This window comes from Macrotis lagotis, chromosome 1, assembly GCF_037893015.1.
Source record: "Macrotis lagotis isolate mMagLag1 chromosome 1, bilby.v1.9.chrom.fasta, whole genome shotgun sequence".
Classification (NCBI taxonomy): Eukaryota; Metazoa; Chordata; class Mammalia; order Peramelemorphia; family Peramelidae; genus Macrotis; species Macrotis lagotis.
Genome location: NC_133658.1, coordinates 275931540 through 275950571, shown reverse-complemented (window position 1 = coordinate 275950571; position 19032 = coordinate 275931540). Strand labels below are relative to the sequence as shown.

The following is a 19032-nucleotide window of genomic DNA, read 5'->3' as shown; positions in this document are numbered from 1 at the left end:
GCCACATTTCAGTTATTTACCATTTCCCCTCCCTGCAAAAGCCTCGATTGTTTCCACCACCTGCTTTTCCTCCTCTTAATGTTCAGAGTCCACAGCCATCTGGCTGCAAAAAACAAAAACAAAAACAAAAAACTCAGACCTTTCTTAGTTCCTGGATTTAGGCCCTATTCTAAATCACTTGAGTTTCTATAAATGCCTGGTGATATAGGCATAGTTAGGAGGATCTTCAGTCAGATCCCATGGGTGATCTTCAGCCCCAAGGTGAACTACTTTGAAAGTTATCTTGTATCAGAAAGTTATCTTGATCAGAAATATTTGGTTCAGCAAGAGATGTTCAGCTGTTGTGCCTTCAAGTCACCCAGGAGAGGAAGCAAGGCATTTTTTAAACTCTCCTATGATCACAATACCTTGGATGTAGGCAGTATGGCCATTTGGGTGGTGGTATAGTGGTCTGGACCTATGATTTTATTGTTATAGAGATTTCCAGGGGAAGAGTCTCCCTTTCTCAGTACAAATTGGCATCTTATTTAGAACTTATAGTCTCAAAGAGTGGCTTGGTACACTGAGAGGTTAGATGATTTGCCCAGGATTACATAGCCAGTTCATATGAGAAGCAAGGCTTGAATCCAGGTCTTTTTTGACTCTGAGTCCCACTCTCTCTCCTCTATGCCACACTGCCTCTTGTTGACTTAAGTGCAAAAACATGTCCATACATTCTCTTCCCATCATGTCCCCAGGAAACACATCATTAGAAGATTCATCATCCTTTGAGACTACAGCAGCCTTGTACTCATACCTCATCAACACCCTTGGACCCTCTGTTTGGAGGGCAGAGCAAAGAACTTACTCCAAGTCTCTGTTTAAAGAGGGATCTCAGGTCAGCCTTTTCTTCATTTCTACTCAGCTGTATTCATCTGGTCTGGATTTTATCATGCCCCATGCCAGGGACCTCTGCTTTGTGTGGTGTCTCTGCCCCATCAGAAAGGAGAAGATACCAGAGGAGGACAGAGACTGTCTTTTGTTTTTGCATTTATATTCCATTTCAGTTCCCTCAGCATCTTCTGGATTGTTATCTTCAAATTTGGAGGGCTTCTACTGTTAAAAATCAGGTGATTGTTTCAGCAGAACTACATTTCCCAAGATGCCCTACTAGAATTCAAGTTATCTGCCCTATGAGGTCACAGCATATTGTAGGCACTTAATAAATTTATACTGACTGACAAACTCTCATCATTTTCTCTTTAGGTCTACCCCTTCCCTTCCTACTCCAACCCAGTTTGATACCTTCCTAGTTCATTCCACCGGGCTATTTACAACCCAGACTATATTTTCAATAAATATTCAGCATCCTCATACTCTTCAGATGATTCCTTCCACTTTCTTGGTTTAATAGAAAGCTGGTTCTCTCCTTAGGACATGACATCTTTTCCAATTCTTTACAATTGAAACTAAGTCTACTTTTTGCAATTTCTAGGAGCTAGAGGTGTGGAAATGCTTATTGAGCCTCATTAGCACTTTCAAACCATTTCTTCATTATTTGCTTCTTCATAATCTTACCTTTTTTTGAAATCCATGAAGTTTCTATCATCCTCTCTATTCATGTTGCTGTTATCTACCAACCTCCAGAGCATCGTCCCCACTTTCTTGATATCTTTTCTGGTTCATTGTTTTCCTTTCTACTCCAACTCTTGCCAACATCCTCAGAGATTTCATATTCATTTTGACAACTGCTCTGACAACCTGAACTCTACAGTTATTAATTCCACCCACCACCCTTTCCACTCTATTCAGCCACACACCTACATATCTGTATCTTAAACTTCACCATCTGTAAGAATTGTACTGCCTCCAAGATCTATAAATCTCTTTCTTTATCCATAATCTCCTATTTTTGCACTTCTTCCATTCTCACTCACAATAAGGCTTCTCCACCCATATTTTTGTTTCTGGTCCTTGATCCCTCCTACCTCCCTGTTCATCTTTTCTACTGTGAATTTACCTGCTTCCAGTCATGATATTATAGTTTGGTGTTTTAATATTTCACCAGCTACTACTTTAGAATTCTTTGATGCCCTGACTTTCTGCTATTTTGGGTCTGCAAGTCCTAATTACTGAGTAACTTCCACTATGCAATTTCTCCTTTCTTCCTCCAAAACTCTTGAGAATCTTTAAGTTTTTTCAGTCAATGACTTTCCACCAACTCAATTGGATTTTACCCATTATAAATTCATGGTTCATTGTATAAGCAAGTTCTTGAAGTTGCTACATAATGCTTATATCCTAATCTGATTCACTCCTTAACCCACTCACCAAAGCCATTGTTTCAAGCCTTTTCTTCGCATCTATTGCTTCTAAAATCACCCTTAATTTCTATATTTATTGCTTGGTATAGAGGATATTGGATTTGGAGTCAGAAATCATTGAATACAAAGTCTACTTTACTATCTTTGTGACCATGGGCAAATCATTTCACCTTTCTCAGTCTCAGGTTCCTTATCTGTAAAATGAAAATAATGGTATTGACCTCACAAGGTTGTTGTAAGGATCAAGTGATTTTATATACATATATACATACATATATATATATATATATATATTTTGCAAACCTTGGCACACTATATAAATATTAGTTATTATTATTACCTTCTTGATCCACTGAGAGTAGTGTGGCCTTTTTAGATGTGCCCTCTCATTTGCTTTCCATTACTCAAAATTCCTAAGAATCGCCTCTACATGGGTGACCCTTCTGCTTTCTTGTAAGCTCCAAGTCTTCCTTTTCAGCTGCTTTATAGGACATCACCTGCATGCCTTACTAGTCTCTCAAATTTATCAGATTCAAAACTCCCTGAACTTTATCATCCTTCTGACTCCATTGTTTCTGTAAGTGACATCACCACTTACTCTCTCTCACATTTATAATCTTGGAGATTATCTTTGGTTCTTCCTTCTCTCCCATCTCTCATGCGCAATCATTTTGTCATTCTTCTCTGGGCCCCAATCTCTGTTCCTAAGCAGACATTTTTATTATTGTTATCACTGATGAGATTGTTGTTGTTGAGTCTTTTCAGTCATGTCTGACTCTTGGTGACCCATTTTCTTGGCAAAGATACTGGAGTAGTTTGCCATCTCCTTCTCCAATTCATTTTACAGATGAGGATACTGAGGCAATCCAGGTTAAATGATTTGCCCAGGGTCATACAGCTAGGAAATATCTTCTGACTCCAGACTCAGTACTTTTTATTTTATTTTATTTTTTTTAGGTTTTTGCAAGGCAATGGAGTTAAGTGGCTTGTCCAAGGCCACATAGCCAGGTAATTATTAAGTGTCTGAGGCTGGATTTGAACTCAGGTACTCCTGACTCCAGGGCCTGTGCTCTATCCACTGTGCCACCTAGTCACCCCCAGACTCAGTACTTTCAGTTACATTGCTTAGGGTGGACCTGTCTTATATCTTTCCCTGTCATGGTGGGTCTCTTTGGTTGCTACTTGAGTCACCAGATCAGGTTAATCCCCTCCTCCCCTGACCAGGAAAGACCAGACATGGTGAGCCCTACTGTGATACTTTGTAATACTTTGATTTTCATAGCTGTTAGTGAAATCTGCCTAAAATCAACTTGTATTTTTTTGGGTGGTATATATTTTGCATAAACCTATATAACTGGATATCGTCTTCCTTGATGGACTATATCCTCCTCGGGGTCAGGATTTTTTTCAATTTTGCCTTAGAATTCCCAGGGCCCAAGATACTACTTGGCATATAATAGGCAAATGATAAATGCTTTCTGATCAATTGTTTGTTTCTGTTAGGCCACTGGAACTGTTATGTCCAACCTCAAAAGAATCACTGTAATGCAGCCTGAGCAATATCTAAATGGTCTGTTATCACAGACTCAGCCCTTACTGAAGAACTGATCTCTTCTCTCACCCCCCCCCCAAGTTTGGGATAGAATCAAGATTAGTCATAACCTCTGAGATATCTGAGAGAAAGGTAACTCCACAATACTTGTCTATCTGCTTACTGTTGGAGCAGCACATAAGGAAAGACACACATAGATATTTCTGCATTAGGGAAATTTCTTTAAATGCCTAGAAGAAAAAGGCACACTTTACTCTAGTACTTAAAACTTGGCTGTATCTCATTCATCAGTCAATAAGCAGGTATTTGTTTCTCCTGGGGATGATTCTCAGGGAATGCTGTTTTATGGAGAATTCTTACAAGACAAATGCTCACATGAAGGTCAGAAGAAGCAATACATGGACACTCTCAAGGTTTCTCTAAAGAGCTTTGGACATGATTGTGAGACATGGGAACCCCTAGGATATGACTGTCTAACATCAAAGAAGGTATTGTGCTCTATGAACAAAGCAGAAAGGAAATGCTCAAAAGAGATGTGAGATGAAAAATTTAGAAGCATTGCCACTCCAAATGTTTTTACAGAATATTTGTATCTGATCTGTGGTAGAGCCTTTCAATCACTGGTTTGCTCAGTCACAGATGGAGATCCTGTACCTTGACCTTGATATTTTGGATATCATTGAATAAAAAGAACAACAGTCAACCACACTGGAAGTCCCTACTATTTGCCAAGTGATAGGTGACAGACAACCAAAGTCAACCAAGGCAATGAGGGAGTCTGTAGTTGGTTTAATTGCCAACTGCCTTCTTCTTCATTCAATCTCCTAGCCACCATAGTTTCTACAAACTGCCGAAATGGTAGCACAGCTACTCATAACATAGTCCATCTGTTCCTCATGTCACACAGGGGCATCCCTACTTACAATTTCAGTACTTCAATGATCTGAGTTTTAGGAATTTTATGGATTTAGATAGGATTAGATGGGATGAGGAGCTTTCAAGAGATGAAAGAACAGTGACCCAAGTCAAGGATGAGAAGGCTCAGAACACTAGACTAAGAATATCCACCTGTGATTGCAGTTTCACCATGGCTTCCTCCATCTCTGTGTTGGACTCATTTAGCTCACTGATTTCCTTATTTAACTGTTTGATTTCTTCATCATTCTCAAGCACTGCAGGAAAGAAAAAAGCACATTACATCCTATGTTCAGAACTAGACAGGAACTTAGAGATCATGAGATTCAACTCCATCATTTGATATATGTCATTTCCATTTTACATTGAAGATTAAAATTCAACCCAATTCCATAAAAAAGAACATTTATTGAGTGTTTTGACTATGATCCTGTGCTTGTCTCTGGGCACACCCGAATAAAGACACAGTTTTTACCCTCAAGGAGCTTACAGTGAGCAGGCAAAACTGATAAATGAACAACTTAACAACTGGGCTTTCCTGAGATGTTAGAATGTTTCCCTGGGCACTGGACTATCTCAGGCATACCTTAATTTAGTTTACAACTCCCTTTTTTTCAGAAGCTTTATTATAGAGTTACATTTAATACAATTATCCTGCACTGAAAGGGAAGGTGGATTAGATGACCTCTAAGGTCCCTTCCAACTCTGAAATTCTTTGATTAAGAATCTGGGAGAAGTTCAGAAATAAAGAATAGAAACTCCTTTTTGGAGACTGTGTAGGTTCTATTTAGTTTTTCTCTGATTCATGTTCACTGCTGGTCATTAGGGAATAGCTGGAAAATCCAGTGACCATTTTTCATTCCATAATTTTATTTTTGGCAGTAGTCTACATGAAGTGGAAACAAAAACAATTTTCCAAATAGCTCCAAATTCAGCAAGCTTTTTCCTTTTGGTCATGAAATAAAGTAGAGGGACCTTGTATATTGTAATGAGAAAGTTGGCTTTTAAAACTTTTAGAACCCAGAAATAGATGTCAATAATTGGCACAATAAACTGTTGGGGCACAACTAGGGATGCCATGTTGAAAAATGAACTTCCTTATAAGATATGAACTCGAATGTGATGGATTTAATAATTATAAACTTCAGATTAAGTCCTGCTTCTGAAACATTCTGTCCATGTGATCCTGGACAAGTCATGTAACCTCTCAGTATCCCAGGCAAATCTTCACAACTTTAACTCCAAAAACCATGCTGATCAGTATTGGAAGATGGGATTTCCTCCCTGTAATCCTCTATACCAATGAAATAAATCACATTTCTAGTCCAAACTTCTCCATTACCTTCCCTCCATCCCCTCTTCTCCCTCCTCCAGCTATGGAACAATAACCAGATTTCTGCCAATTCCATTATTGACCTACATCAATAATTGGAGAACTCTATCTCCTGGAAAGCATCTACTTCTTCACAATGAATTCTGTCAGACTGCGTAATTTTGTAGCTGTGATTTCAATATCATATTGGAACTCCTAGTGAGTAAATGTCTTTTTACCCCTGCTCAGCAATGTATAGTCTTAGAAAGTTGCCAGGGCACTGAGAGTTTAAATGATTTGTTCAGTGACAAAGCTAGTGTTTGCCAGAAGTGGGAACCTACTTGACTTGGACCTGGTTCTACATGTACTATGTATGCTTACTCTCTTCATGGTTATTTATTAAACAATCCAAATGTCCTTCTTTTCATACACACATATGACATTAGGCCATGACCTTCCCTAGGCATTCCCTATATATCTTATTCTAGTCCCCTTGACCACCTTCTTCCCCTTTGAGTTCAGTATAGCAAATAAATTTATAAGTAGCTAATATAAAGAAACAATAGCAGGAAATAAGATTGCAAAACGGAATCTAGAACTTGTGTAGAGACCACCTGAAAGACCAAAGGAGTGTAAGTTGCAAATTGCATCTTAAATTAACCAAAAATCACATCTGAAGATTATGTGCTAAATCAGGGGAAGAATTGTGTCTGACTATCAGGGGGTCTTGTTAAATATAAATCTCAGAAAAGTTCCAGATATTTGCAGTAAGGCTAGCAGAGGAACAAATGTTACTGGCAACTTGGAGATGATGTGGATGTTAATAAACTAACCCCAAGGTGGCACAGATAAGAGTTAGTCTGTCCTCTTATCAAAACACTATAAAAATGAGACCTCAGACTTACTTATACCTCCCCACAGTTCTCCCATCTCCATTTGGGTCCATGCCACCCAGTGCTCCCAAATCTAAACTATGATTATAGGAGTTACTCTCTGTTCCTTTCCCTCTCCTCATTTTTGTCCCCACAATGCCTTCCTTCCTTTAGCTATTCCTGTCCCCATGATGTCTGTCTCTCTTCCCCTTTACTTTGAGTCATTTGTCTCTTTACTTTCTGTGTCATTAGCACCCCTCCTATATATCATACCTTCTGTGTCTTATTAAAGTGTGATTGAAGTCTTACTTCCTGCTGCTTTCCCTCATGGTCTTTCCTTGCAAAGATCCAAAGAACTGCACATGCCTATCCCATTTCATAATTCCATAAAGTAATTAACAGTTTAGACCCTTACAAACTATGTATATAATTAAGTTAAATTTTGGAATAGCTATACCATAAAGATCTTTACCGTCACTGGTCTTGAACTTTGTGCCGAGAATTTCATCCCCTGAGAGTTTTCCCTTCTTTCCCGCAAAAGTTGCTCTGGGACAGCCTGACAAACTAGGAAGAAATCAATGCAAAATTGTCATCATGATCATGTCTCTATCATCCTGTGCCCTAAGAATATTGCTACCAAACCAGTGAGGTAATCCTCAGGACTTGACTTCAATCCCAAGGAAAGGGCTCTGAGAACTTCATTCCCATCCCATTTAGGCAGCCTTAAGAACATAATATTATTCATAAACTGCTTTATAGTCTGCATAATATTTTTATTTTATTATTACCTCATTACATTTATTATATTCTATATTACCTCATTTAGCTCTTATAACAAGCCTATATGGTAAGCACTATGATTCTTACCATTTTGTATATGAAGAAATCAAGGTTCACAGAATTTAACCTCTTTGCCTAAGGTCACATAGATAATAAATGTCTCTGAGGTGGGAATCTAATTTATGTTTTCCTGACTCCAAGTCCCACTTTCTATTTAATATTCCACTGTCTATCATGATCCCACGGAGTATTCTGAGAACCTAAACCCAACCTTAAATAGATGACCCTGGAATTCTGATTCTATCTCAATGGAATTAGCCTGAATGCTTTATCTCTTTTCACAGTGTAAAGGCCATAAGAGCCTGTCAGGGTCAGGGTCATTGCCCACAAAGTCAGAAGGGATAGCTAACAAAATGAATAAAAGAGTCATCATACAAAAGGATTTTGAAAGGCTAGAGCACTGGACTGAATTCAAAATGATGGAATTCAGTAGGTATAAATGTAAAATCTTGGATTTGCATATATGAAATCAAGTACACCAATATAAGATGGGAAAGGCAAAGATAGACAGAAGTTGTTTTGAAAAAAGATCTGGAAGTTTGAGTAGACTCCAAGTTCAATATGAGTCATCAGAGTGAAGAGACAGGTGAAAAAACTAATGAAATCTTGAACTGCTTGATAATCAGTAAACTAATATTTATTCTGTGCTCACAATTTTAAGTGCTAAGTCACTTTTTTGCTACATGCTAAAAATATGATGAAAAAGCAAAAACAGTCCTTTATTATCAGTGAGCTTATATCTAAGATTTATATATTTTCATATATATTAATCAGAACATATACAATAAAAACAGAAAAGATGGAAGATAGCTGTAGAATAGAGAGGAATTGCTTCTAGGATTAAAGACATGAAAGCTCTCCTTTGGTCAGATCACATTTGAAGTTCTTGACATCATAATTTAAGAAGAATATTGATAATCTGGGAGGATCAAGAGAAGAATAACCTGGAAGGTGAAGGACCTTGAGTCCATATCATATAAATACTAGATAAAGGAACTGAGGATATTTAGCATAGAGAAGACTTTGAGGGTGGGGGGTGGGGAGAGGGAAAGAAATGGTAGGTGCGCTCAAATATCTGAAGGGTTATCATGTAGAATAGGTATTAGAATTGTTATATTTGTTCCCAAATGTAGAACTAGGAACAAAGAATAGGAATTAGGGGGAAAAAAGCAAACAGATTTAGTGTCAAGAAAAAATTGCTTAAAACAAAAATAGAATGATCTGGTTTGGTTCACAATGGATTTTCCTTTATTAGAGACCTTCCAAAAGGGCTAAGTGACCACTGTCAATTGTTTTTTGGGGATTCCTTTCTGATTTGTGAGCAGTATCATTGCTGTAACCTACTCTGAAATCATATTAATAATTCTACCTTGGAAGAAGCAGTGCTCCACAGTGGTGGGGGAATCCACTGAATTTAGAAATAAGGCAATGAGATGCATTCACCTATATACACACACACACACATATATACATATATGTGTATATATATATATATACACATATATGTATATATAATACAGCCATTGGAGGTAGTTGTTTTGATTGATTATGCATATTTATTATAAGAAATTTGTCTTTTTCTTTTTTAATGTAGTAGAGGATGGATGAAAGAAAAAATAAATTTGTCATTTTTTAAAAATAGAGAGGTGGGGGTGTATAAGATGTAAAATGCAGTCATGTTCAGATGAAGTCACTATATAATTACTTTTACTTTTGTTACCAGCTACCTCTCATGAAGTGGGAGTAACTTGTAAAAGTATCTAATGTAAAAACAAAATACATCAATAAAACTGAAAGTTTTATAGTTTAAAGAGTTAGAGAATTTGAGTTCAAATCCTCAATCTGTCACTACCTGTATATCTTTTGGCAGGCTATTTAGCTTATTTGTATCTCAGCCTTCCCAGAGCAGCATGCAAAGGAGAGTCTTAGTTATAGAGATGTGTGAGTAATTGAGTGGGGTACTTTGGTCTGAGATGTTTTGGGGGTAAGTATCCTAGAAGGATTGTTTTGTAGGGCAGATGGTTTAAGCCCTGACAGGTATGTCCTGATAGATGGGAAGGGATTGGGGGTGAATGGAGCAAGATCAGGAGAACACAACAGTGTTTGAGTAAGCATAAAGAGTTGGCAGCTGATATTTTGGCACTCCCAAGAACTCAATTTGAAGCATTATCAAGTTTGGGGATAATGGCAGGTAAGAAAGTCATCTTGTTCAAATATGGTTATTGTCCTAGACCACAACCAACTTTGAGATCATCCTGGTAGATTGGCCTTGGAGGATCATAGGCAATGAGGTTAAATAGAAAAGAGTTCCAAAATAGGAAGCAAAGAAGTTAAGTTCAAATGTCACCTTCCCCACTCTTTTGCTCTGACTTTTATCATTTTATGACTTCCACTATTCAAACATCTCTTGGAATGTTTCTCTTGATTAAAGGCAGAGGAGCTGAAATTCAATCCAGTTATCCTGGACATGATTCTGACCAAAAAGGAAGAACTAATTAGTAAAGAAAAGCTGAAAGGAACTTTGGGCAGCAATGATGGTATCATCAGAACTAATGACAAATAATGAGACTATCAGACATAGTCCATCAAATAAGTATTAGATTTCACCTTTGGGAGAACAGATTTCAGAGTTGGAAGGAAAAAAAAGGGAATATCCTATGACCTGAGTTCAACTGTTATTCTGTCATTTTTAGTAGTGTCCAACTCTTTGTGATCTCATTTGGGGTTTTCTTGGCAATGGTTTGCCATTCCCTTCTCCAGCTCATTTTTACAGATGAGGAAACTGAAGTAAATAAGGCTATGTGATGTGTCCAGGGTCATACAGGTAGTAAATGTCTGAAGCTAGATTTGAATTTAAGAAGATGACTCTTCCTGACTGTAGACACAGCATTTTATCACTTATAAAATATTGTCTTTATGACCTGAAACTAAAGGGCAATTTACTCAAGAGAAGGGGAAATGCTAACCTCAATCACTTTGATAACTTTTAAGAATTAAGGTCTGATTACAATTGAAATTACAATTGATTTCTATGATTTAAGAATTGAATTGTTGCTAAGCAGGTAAATAATTAACCAGCTACCTCTCAGCAGTTCAGAGAACTAGGACCACCCTGGGAAACCTGTTGTGGACAATGCTATCCACATCCAGACAAAACAAAATAAAATGACCCTACATAATCTTTCTGTTCACTTAGTCCTAATTTCTCATGCAAAAAATGACTAATGTGTAAACACTTTAAACATAAATGCACATGTACAATGTTCACTAGACTGTTGCTGAGGGGGGAAGAAGGGAGAGTGGAAGAAAATTGTGTAAGTAAATATGCAAGTAGAAAATGTTGAAAAACTTTCATAACATGTAATTGGAAAAATAAAATAAAACATCAGTCAAAAAGAAAAAAAGAAAAAATAATTGGCCAGCTAAGACTGTAATAGGAAATTTGCAAGATATAGAAAGGAATAAGTAACTGAAGATGAATATGGTCAAAATGATTAATTTCAGAAAAAATATTTACAAACCCTGTCATGCTATCTTTATGAACAAAGTTGAGAGTTATAGTCTCAATGGAGTCAGAATCAGATTTCAAATGACTGGACCCCCAAAGTCATCATAAATGGGTCAGTATCCACTTAGAGAAAGGTCTCTCCTAGAGTGTTCCTGGGATTTCTCTTCATCTTTCTCTGTTTAACAAATTTTTTATTGATAATTTGGATAAAGGTAATTATGACAATACATAATACAGCCATTGGAGGCTAGGTTGATGGGTTAAATCTAATAGGGAAGAATTTAATAGAAATAAATGCAAAATCTTACTCATAATTACAGTAACAACAATGTTGTTGATGATTATGCTAAAATAGCTAAAATAAAATAACTAACATTTATATAGTGTATATTATGCATGAGGTATGGTACTAAGCATTTTTTACTTCATTTGATCTTCAGGATACTTCAGGGATATAAGTGCTATTATTATGACCATTTTTATAGTTGAGGAAAATGAGGCATAAAGAAGTTAAGTAACTTGACCAAGGTCACTCAGCTAATAAAAGTTTTAGGCTGAATTTGAATTCAGGTCTTTTTGACCCTAGACTCAGTGCTTTATCTATCAAATCAATAGATTCATTTTATAAGTAACAAGTGAAGCTTAAGGGAGGCAGTGCTAGATAATACTTCAAGTTAAAAAAAAATAATCTGGTGTTTGATCAGGCTGAAATCTCAATATAAATAAGTAGTATGAAACAGTCACCAAAAAAACCAAAGAAACCCTTTTGTGATGTTAGGCTGCATTGAGATAAGGAGGGGCAAAATCCACTTGTTTGAATCAGTGCATATATGGAATATTGTATTTAGTTCCAGGCACCACATTTTAAGAAGGATGTTGACAAACTGGAATATTTCCAGATGAGGGTGAGTAGAAGACTGATGACTGAGCCAACAGATAAGTTGAAGGAACTAGAGGCATTTTTTTAACCTTGCATAAAAGAATTAGAGTACATAACTGTCCTAAATTATTTGAAGGGTTCACAAGTGAAAGGGATTTGACTTATTCTGCTGAGCTACATAGGGCAGAATTAGGAACAGAGACTAGAAGTTACAAATGGAGAGATTTCAGCTCAAAGTAAAGAAACACTTTCTACAAATTCATCCCAAAGTGGAATGGGTTTCCCACTAGGCAGAGCTTCATAACTTGACTCCATCCAAGTATTTTCAAAATAATATTTCAATATAATTGATTTCCTTTGTAATCTGATGTATTTTATTTTATATATTTAAATACATTATTCTGAAAGAGGGTCCATGAGCTTCACCAGACTCCCAAATAGGTTTGTGACAACAAAAATGTTAAGACTCCTGCCTTAGAGGTAGTGAGTTTGCCCTGATTGGAATGAGTGAATGATCTCTAGTTGAAAATATTGTAGAGTGAATTTCTATTCATGTATAGTTTGTCTAGATTGGAAGTGTCAAATTCAAATAGAAACCAACACTGCATAAGGATCACAGCAGATCACATGGTGACTTAGAACACATATTCATATTTTCTATCTTCTGTTGTATTTTCATTTATTTTGTTAAATATTTCCCAATTGCATTTTCATCTGGTTTGGGGTCACTTGGGAGTCTTGTGGATGCTGCTACATGCCTATTGTTGGACACCTCTGGTAAGTGAGCTTTCAGGTTCCTTCCAACTATAAGATTTTCTGTTGTCATGAAACAAAGATGTTGATAAATACCAAGGATAATACAAGGGAAGTTCTTTTTTAAATAATGTTCGGACCAGAAGAAAGATCAAGAAAGGGACAGAGATGCTTCTTGAAGTAGATTGGAAGATGATAAGGCATTTTGTTTCTATTTCATCTATAAACAATAATGATCTTCATACTTAGAAGAAGAGAATAAAAATGGTTAACAGGGAAATGAAACCCAAGACTAGAGAGCACTGATTGGCTTCAATTGGTTAAAGGTAAAAGGTCCAGTAGATGAACTATATGCTAGGGTAGGGAAAAGATATTTTGGATGTGATTTCTAAGCATAAGCTGAGCAGGTTGTTGTAACACATGAATATGCTCATTTTTAAAGATACAGAAAGCAAGATAAAGAAAAAAGTAATGATCAATGTTAGTCCCAGAATTCCTTTTTACATCATTTTGATAATCTCTTAATTTCTTCAAAAACTTAAACTAGTCATAGAAAAATAGGCAAATTTTGAAAATATGAAAAGGTCAGTAATCACCTTGCCTTTGTTCTCTTTGTTCTAATGTGTAAGAGTTCTATTGAAGCTAATGGAACCTGAACATTGAGAGAGTAAGAAATCTTAGCACATATTTCCATGAGAAATATAGGAAAAGAAGAAATCCTCAGGCCTAATTTCTCTAGAAAGTGATTTAAAGAGAAATTAAGCACCATGAAGAAAAATATGAGTTTTCTGAGTAAAGAGGGAGATGATTGGTGTTTGGGCTTGTTTTTTTCTCCACTTCATAAAATCTGACATTTTCCATAAGAATTTGAAAATTTTTTAAAATGTACACTTATAAAACAAGGATGATTTATGTCCATGATCATGTGATGCCACGTGATGAAAAATGCCATTCCCTCACAAAATCCATTGTAATTTTCTATAATTTCCTCCAGGCTAGTTTTAGCTATTTGCTCTTAAATTGTCATCAATTGTGAAATGAAGAAAGAGTTCTACCCTTAAGAAACTGATGTATATTTCTGTAGAGAAGAGGAAAAGATCTGAGATCCACCATGGCATTCTTTCCCCTGGTCTAAGTCAATGTGAGTGACTGCTCATTTAAACAAAGTTGACTGGTATTAAGCCTGGACTGGGCATTTCTGCTTTCCTCCTGCCCCTTTTTCCCACATCCAGATGATGTAGCCTTCCTCTCTGATAGATTCAATGATGACTAGCATTTTAAGTGAATCATTACCTTCGGTGTGTGAGGAAGCTCCCATTGGCATGACCTGAGCCATCACAGCCAGGAGTGGGACAGGTGGGTCCCTCATTCTTTAGTGATTTCCAGGAAAATGAAGATCCATTAAGTGACCCTTCCTTCTGCCTCCGGGCTGCCAGTGGACAGCCAGACGCACTGCGGTGGGATGCATACTTGCCACTGATATGCCCAAGTCCAACACATCCTGGAACAGGACACCTAAGCACCCCACCCAAAAAAGAAAAAAAAAGGTTAAAAAGAGGAGAAAAGCAAGCAGGTGAGGTGGAATATAACTCCTGTGAAGGAGAAAAATAACCTGATTTCCTCTGGCAATAAGACAAATAAGGCACCAATATGAGTGGGGATAAGGAATATACTTGGGAAATAGTCATTTCTATCTCTTGAACAGGATTCTTGTTACCTAGCATAGGGACTGCAGAAGGAACCAAAGAGGCCACTGAATCTAGCTTCCCCCTTTTTGTTGATGAACAAAATGAGGCACAGGGAAGTTAAATGAAATATAATAAATGTCTGACATGAAATTTGAACCCAGGTTCTTCTGACTTCAAGTTCAGTGCCCTATCGACTGTACCATGCAAATTCAGCAGCAGAGATATCAAGGTGCCTGAGTCTTAAGAAGTTATGCCCAGTAGAGACCAAAGGTTCCAGGTAAAAAATATTGATAAGACACTGCACTTGCAATTAGGAATACCTCAATTCAAATTCCAATTCAGACAGTTACTAGCTGTATGACCCTGAGAAGGTCACTTAATCTCTCTAGGCCTCAATTTTCTAATCTAAAAAATGAGAGGCTTTGGCTCAATACCTTTTATTGTCCCTAAAACATAATATATGATGCCCCCACTGCCTGCCTGACTTTATGTGGTCTTCTATCCCTATCCCTGCACACTTGTTCTTTGAATAGTGCTTGATAATTATCTAGGTGGGACAGCTGATAAGCTCCTTTCATTGTTTTTCAGATCCTCCCCTTTATATTTCTGAGACCTTCATACTGAATGCAAATATTCTGGAGCACATGAGACCTGCAAATATCCCTTCCTAAAGACAGCAAGTGAGCCAAGAATGTCCCAAATGGGTACGGTTCTGGACTTGAGGTCAAGAAGACCTAAGTTCAAATCCTGTCTTAGACATTTACTAGCTTTGGGACCCTGGGCGAGTCACATAATCACTTTTAGCTTCAGTTTCATCATCTGTAAAATGAGGATAAGAGCCTCTAAATTATAGAATATTGTGAGGATCAATGAAATAATTTATGTTAGTTATTATTTTTACTATTGCTTTTCCAGGATACTTCTACTCTACTTACTAACCTTTAGTTTGGTTTTGACTCCCAGATACCCAAGGAGCCATATATTATTGCCCATATCACAGATCTTTTCAGTCCTCAAGAGAGCTGCTAATAAAGCCCAGTTGCTGACTGATTCCTGTCTGTGGGACTTGGATATTAGCCTCAGTATCTTTAAAGCCTTGAAAGCAGTATTCAAAATACAGAGACTAGAAGTCCTAACCTGTGTAGATGGAAGAAAGAAAGTTGAGAAGCTATCCCTTGACTAAGGGATTCTGTGATTAGAAGTAGAATGTCTTAGAAGATAGAAAGTGAAATCAGAAGCAGGATAATGGGATTACCAGAGCTACAAAGCTGCTGTGTACTGCAGGGTGAAACCTCTCCTGGCAAGGTAATGCTAGTGCTCCAGGGAAAGAATTGTGTGAGGAAACTAAGGGAACATAGAATGGAACAAATGTTCTCATTATAAAATATCAGAAAATGCAAGATCATTTAGTTAATATCAACTCTATCCATCATGACCAAGCTAGTATTAGAATAGAATAGTCCAGTGCATGTGTATGTTCAGATTCTATTTCTTGTGTCAAAGCATATAATTTTTATTTTGAGTTTTATAATTTCTCCCCTAATCTTACTTCCCTCCCCCCACCCCCCACAGAAGGCAATTTGCCAGTCTTTACATTGTTTCCATGGTATACATTGATCCAAATTGAATATGATGAGAGAGAAATTATATCCTTAAGGAAGAAACATAAAGTATAAGAAATAGCAAGATCAGACAATAAGATATCTTTTTTGTTTCTAAGTTAAAGGTAATAGTCCTTGGTGTTTGTTCAAACTCCACAGTTCTTTCTCTGGATACAGATGGTATTCTCCATTTCGGAGAGCCCCAAATTGTCCCTGATTGTTGCACTGATGGAATGAGTGAGTCCATCAAGGTTGATCATTTCTCCCATGTTGCTGTTAGGGTGTACAATGTTTTTCTGGTTCTCCCCTTCTCACTCAGCATCAGTTCGTATAAATCCCTCCAGGTTTCCCTGAATTCCCATCCCTCCTGGTTTCTAATAGAACATTAGTGTTCTATCACATACAAATACCACAGTTTGCTAAGCCATTCCCCAATTGAAGGACATTTTACTTGATTTCCAATTCTTTGCCACCACAAAAAGGGCTGCAACAAAGCACATAATTTTTAGAAAAGTGTAAATAAGGATTTTAAAAAAATAGACTTGGCACACAAGAGGCATTCTTGATAAATAATATTCAAATATCTCCTTTGTAACCCAACAATGTGTTGTTCAGATGTTCAATTGTGTATGACTCTTTGTAGTTCTTGGGAAAGAAAATTTCCTTCTCCAGTAAGGCAAATAGATGTTAAATGATTTGCCCAGAGACATACAGCTAGTGAGTGTCTGAGGTTGAATTTGAGCTTAGGTCATGCTGATCTAGTGCTTTAGTCACTGAGCTGAATCCAATGGTAATTTGCAAAAAATCTGGGGAAGAGTTTAAGGTTCCTGCGATTTGGAGACTTTTAGTTAGCAACTGCTAGTTAGCATCCTCTATGTCTATGATTTAGAAGACCAAGAGTTTAGATGGTATTTGAAATGACAGCATAATTTGAGGAAAAGGCTGATGCTTCAGAAAGTTAACTTTGGGCAAAAGCTACAAAGATAGAAGATTAGCAAACACAGAAAAAATTATCCCCTCCCCCCTTCATCAGTTTCTCTGAATAGCAGCATAGTATACAGTGTCTCAAGAGAGATAGATTTGGAATGAAAAGACCTGTTCAAATACTAATTTTATTAATTACCCATGTAACTTTGGTCAAGTCACTGAAATTCTTTGGGTCTGTTTCCTCAATTATAAAAGGAAGGGATTGGATTAGATAACCTCAAGTTCCTAAATCTATAACCTTATGATCTTTAAGGTCTCTCAGCTTGAAAGTCCAGGGGCATGGTGATACATGCCTATAATCCCTGCTATTGGGGAAGGCTAAGGTGATGGATTCCTTGAATTCTGAGATGAAGGGCAAAAACTGTTCAGGTGTTCTGATCAGACAAGTTAGGCAATGATATGATTTCCTTAGTGGCAGATCACTAGGTTGCCTAAGGAAAGGTGAACCAGCCTAGGTGGAAAACAGAGCAGTTAGATTGGGGTTAACCTATGAGTGGCTATTGTACTTGAAGATAAGGAGAAATCTCAAGAAAAAGAAAAAGGAAAAAAAAAGAAATCTTTGTTTATGAAGTCATGAATCTGTGAAATCAGAGAATATGCCTTTGGGTTAGTGAAAATAATTGACTCTCTTGGTGACTGATGTTGATGCTTAATATCTGTTTAGCCTTAAACAAGTTACTTAACTTTGATATGTCTCAGTTTCCTTATCTGTAAATGATATTGTTGAACTCAATATCCTCTAAGGTCCCTTCCAGATCTAAATCCCATAATCTTACAGACTCCTCTGACACTCAGATATTATAGCTATTACATGTGATAATGACACAAGGCCAGATTATGACTATCAAATGTCCTCTATGGTAAAATAATGTGGATAGGAGACAGTCATTTATATATGGCTGTTTAAGTTTCACTTCCTCCATAAAGTCTTCTCTGAATTGAGGTCTCTCTTTCCTGAACTTACACTTACAACCAGTACATACAGGTTAGTCTTTCATTGATCTCTCTGTCCTACCAGTGATTTTTACCTTTCTAATCATGTTGTACTCTCCTTGAAGATAAAGACCATGCCTTATATCTCCTGTATCTCTGGCATATCCTGGAACATGCAGTATATGTCCAAGATAGATTTTTGCTCCATTGATTAGATGATGAGGACAATATGTGTGTGTGTGTGTGTGTGTGTGTGTGTGTGTGTGTGTGAGAGAGAGAGAGAGAGAGAGAGAGAGAGAGAGAGAGAGAGAGAGAGACGGGGGAGGTGTGGTGGAGAAAGAAGGTTTGATAGGCTCAAACACAAAGAGTAATGATAAAAGAGTCCAAATATGCAGTAGAGTCTAGCCAGCCACTCAATACCCAGGATCTATTGTTTGGTATACAGGATAGAAGCTTGTTTTATTAGCAACTCACTGATTTACATTCACTCTGAGCTTCCTATAATCAGACATTTTTAGCATATACAGAATTCCTAACTATTAGCTCCATATCCAGTATATATGGGTTATAGGGTTAGCATTCTCCCTCCCATATTACAGATGAGAAAACTGAGGTCCATAGGACTATAGGATCAAGAGCTGGCAATGACTATGGAGATCCTTCAGCATAATTTCTTAATTTTGCAGATGAGGAAACAAAGGCCCAAAGGGAATAAAATAATTTGACCAAGGCCATGTTGACAGGAGAGAGCATTAGGGATTTAAACCCAGGTGTTCTGACTGCAAATGAAGTGATAGTCATTTTGCTCCACTCCACACTAAATTACATGGAATAGCAGGAAGAACACTGTACTGAATGTTGAATGCTGCCACCCTCTGCCACCTTATT

At 37.2% G+C, this 19032-nt stretch overlaps 1 protein-coding gene across 1 annotated transcript in view; it reads right to left on the bottom strand.

The window, feature by feature from the left end:
- The window catches only part of MYT1 (myelin transcription factor 1), a 191303-nt gene that overhangs the window by 6370 nt on the left and 165901 nt on the right, over nt 1-19032 (bottom strand). Inside the window, 3 exon segments of the mRNA XM_074210533.1 lie at nt 4924-5027; nt 7427-7518; nt 14229-14450. Of these exon segments, the coding sequence (XP_074066634.1) occupies nt 4924-5027; nt 7427-7518; nt 14229-14450 (418 nt within the window).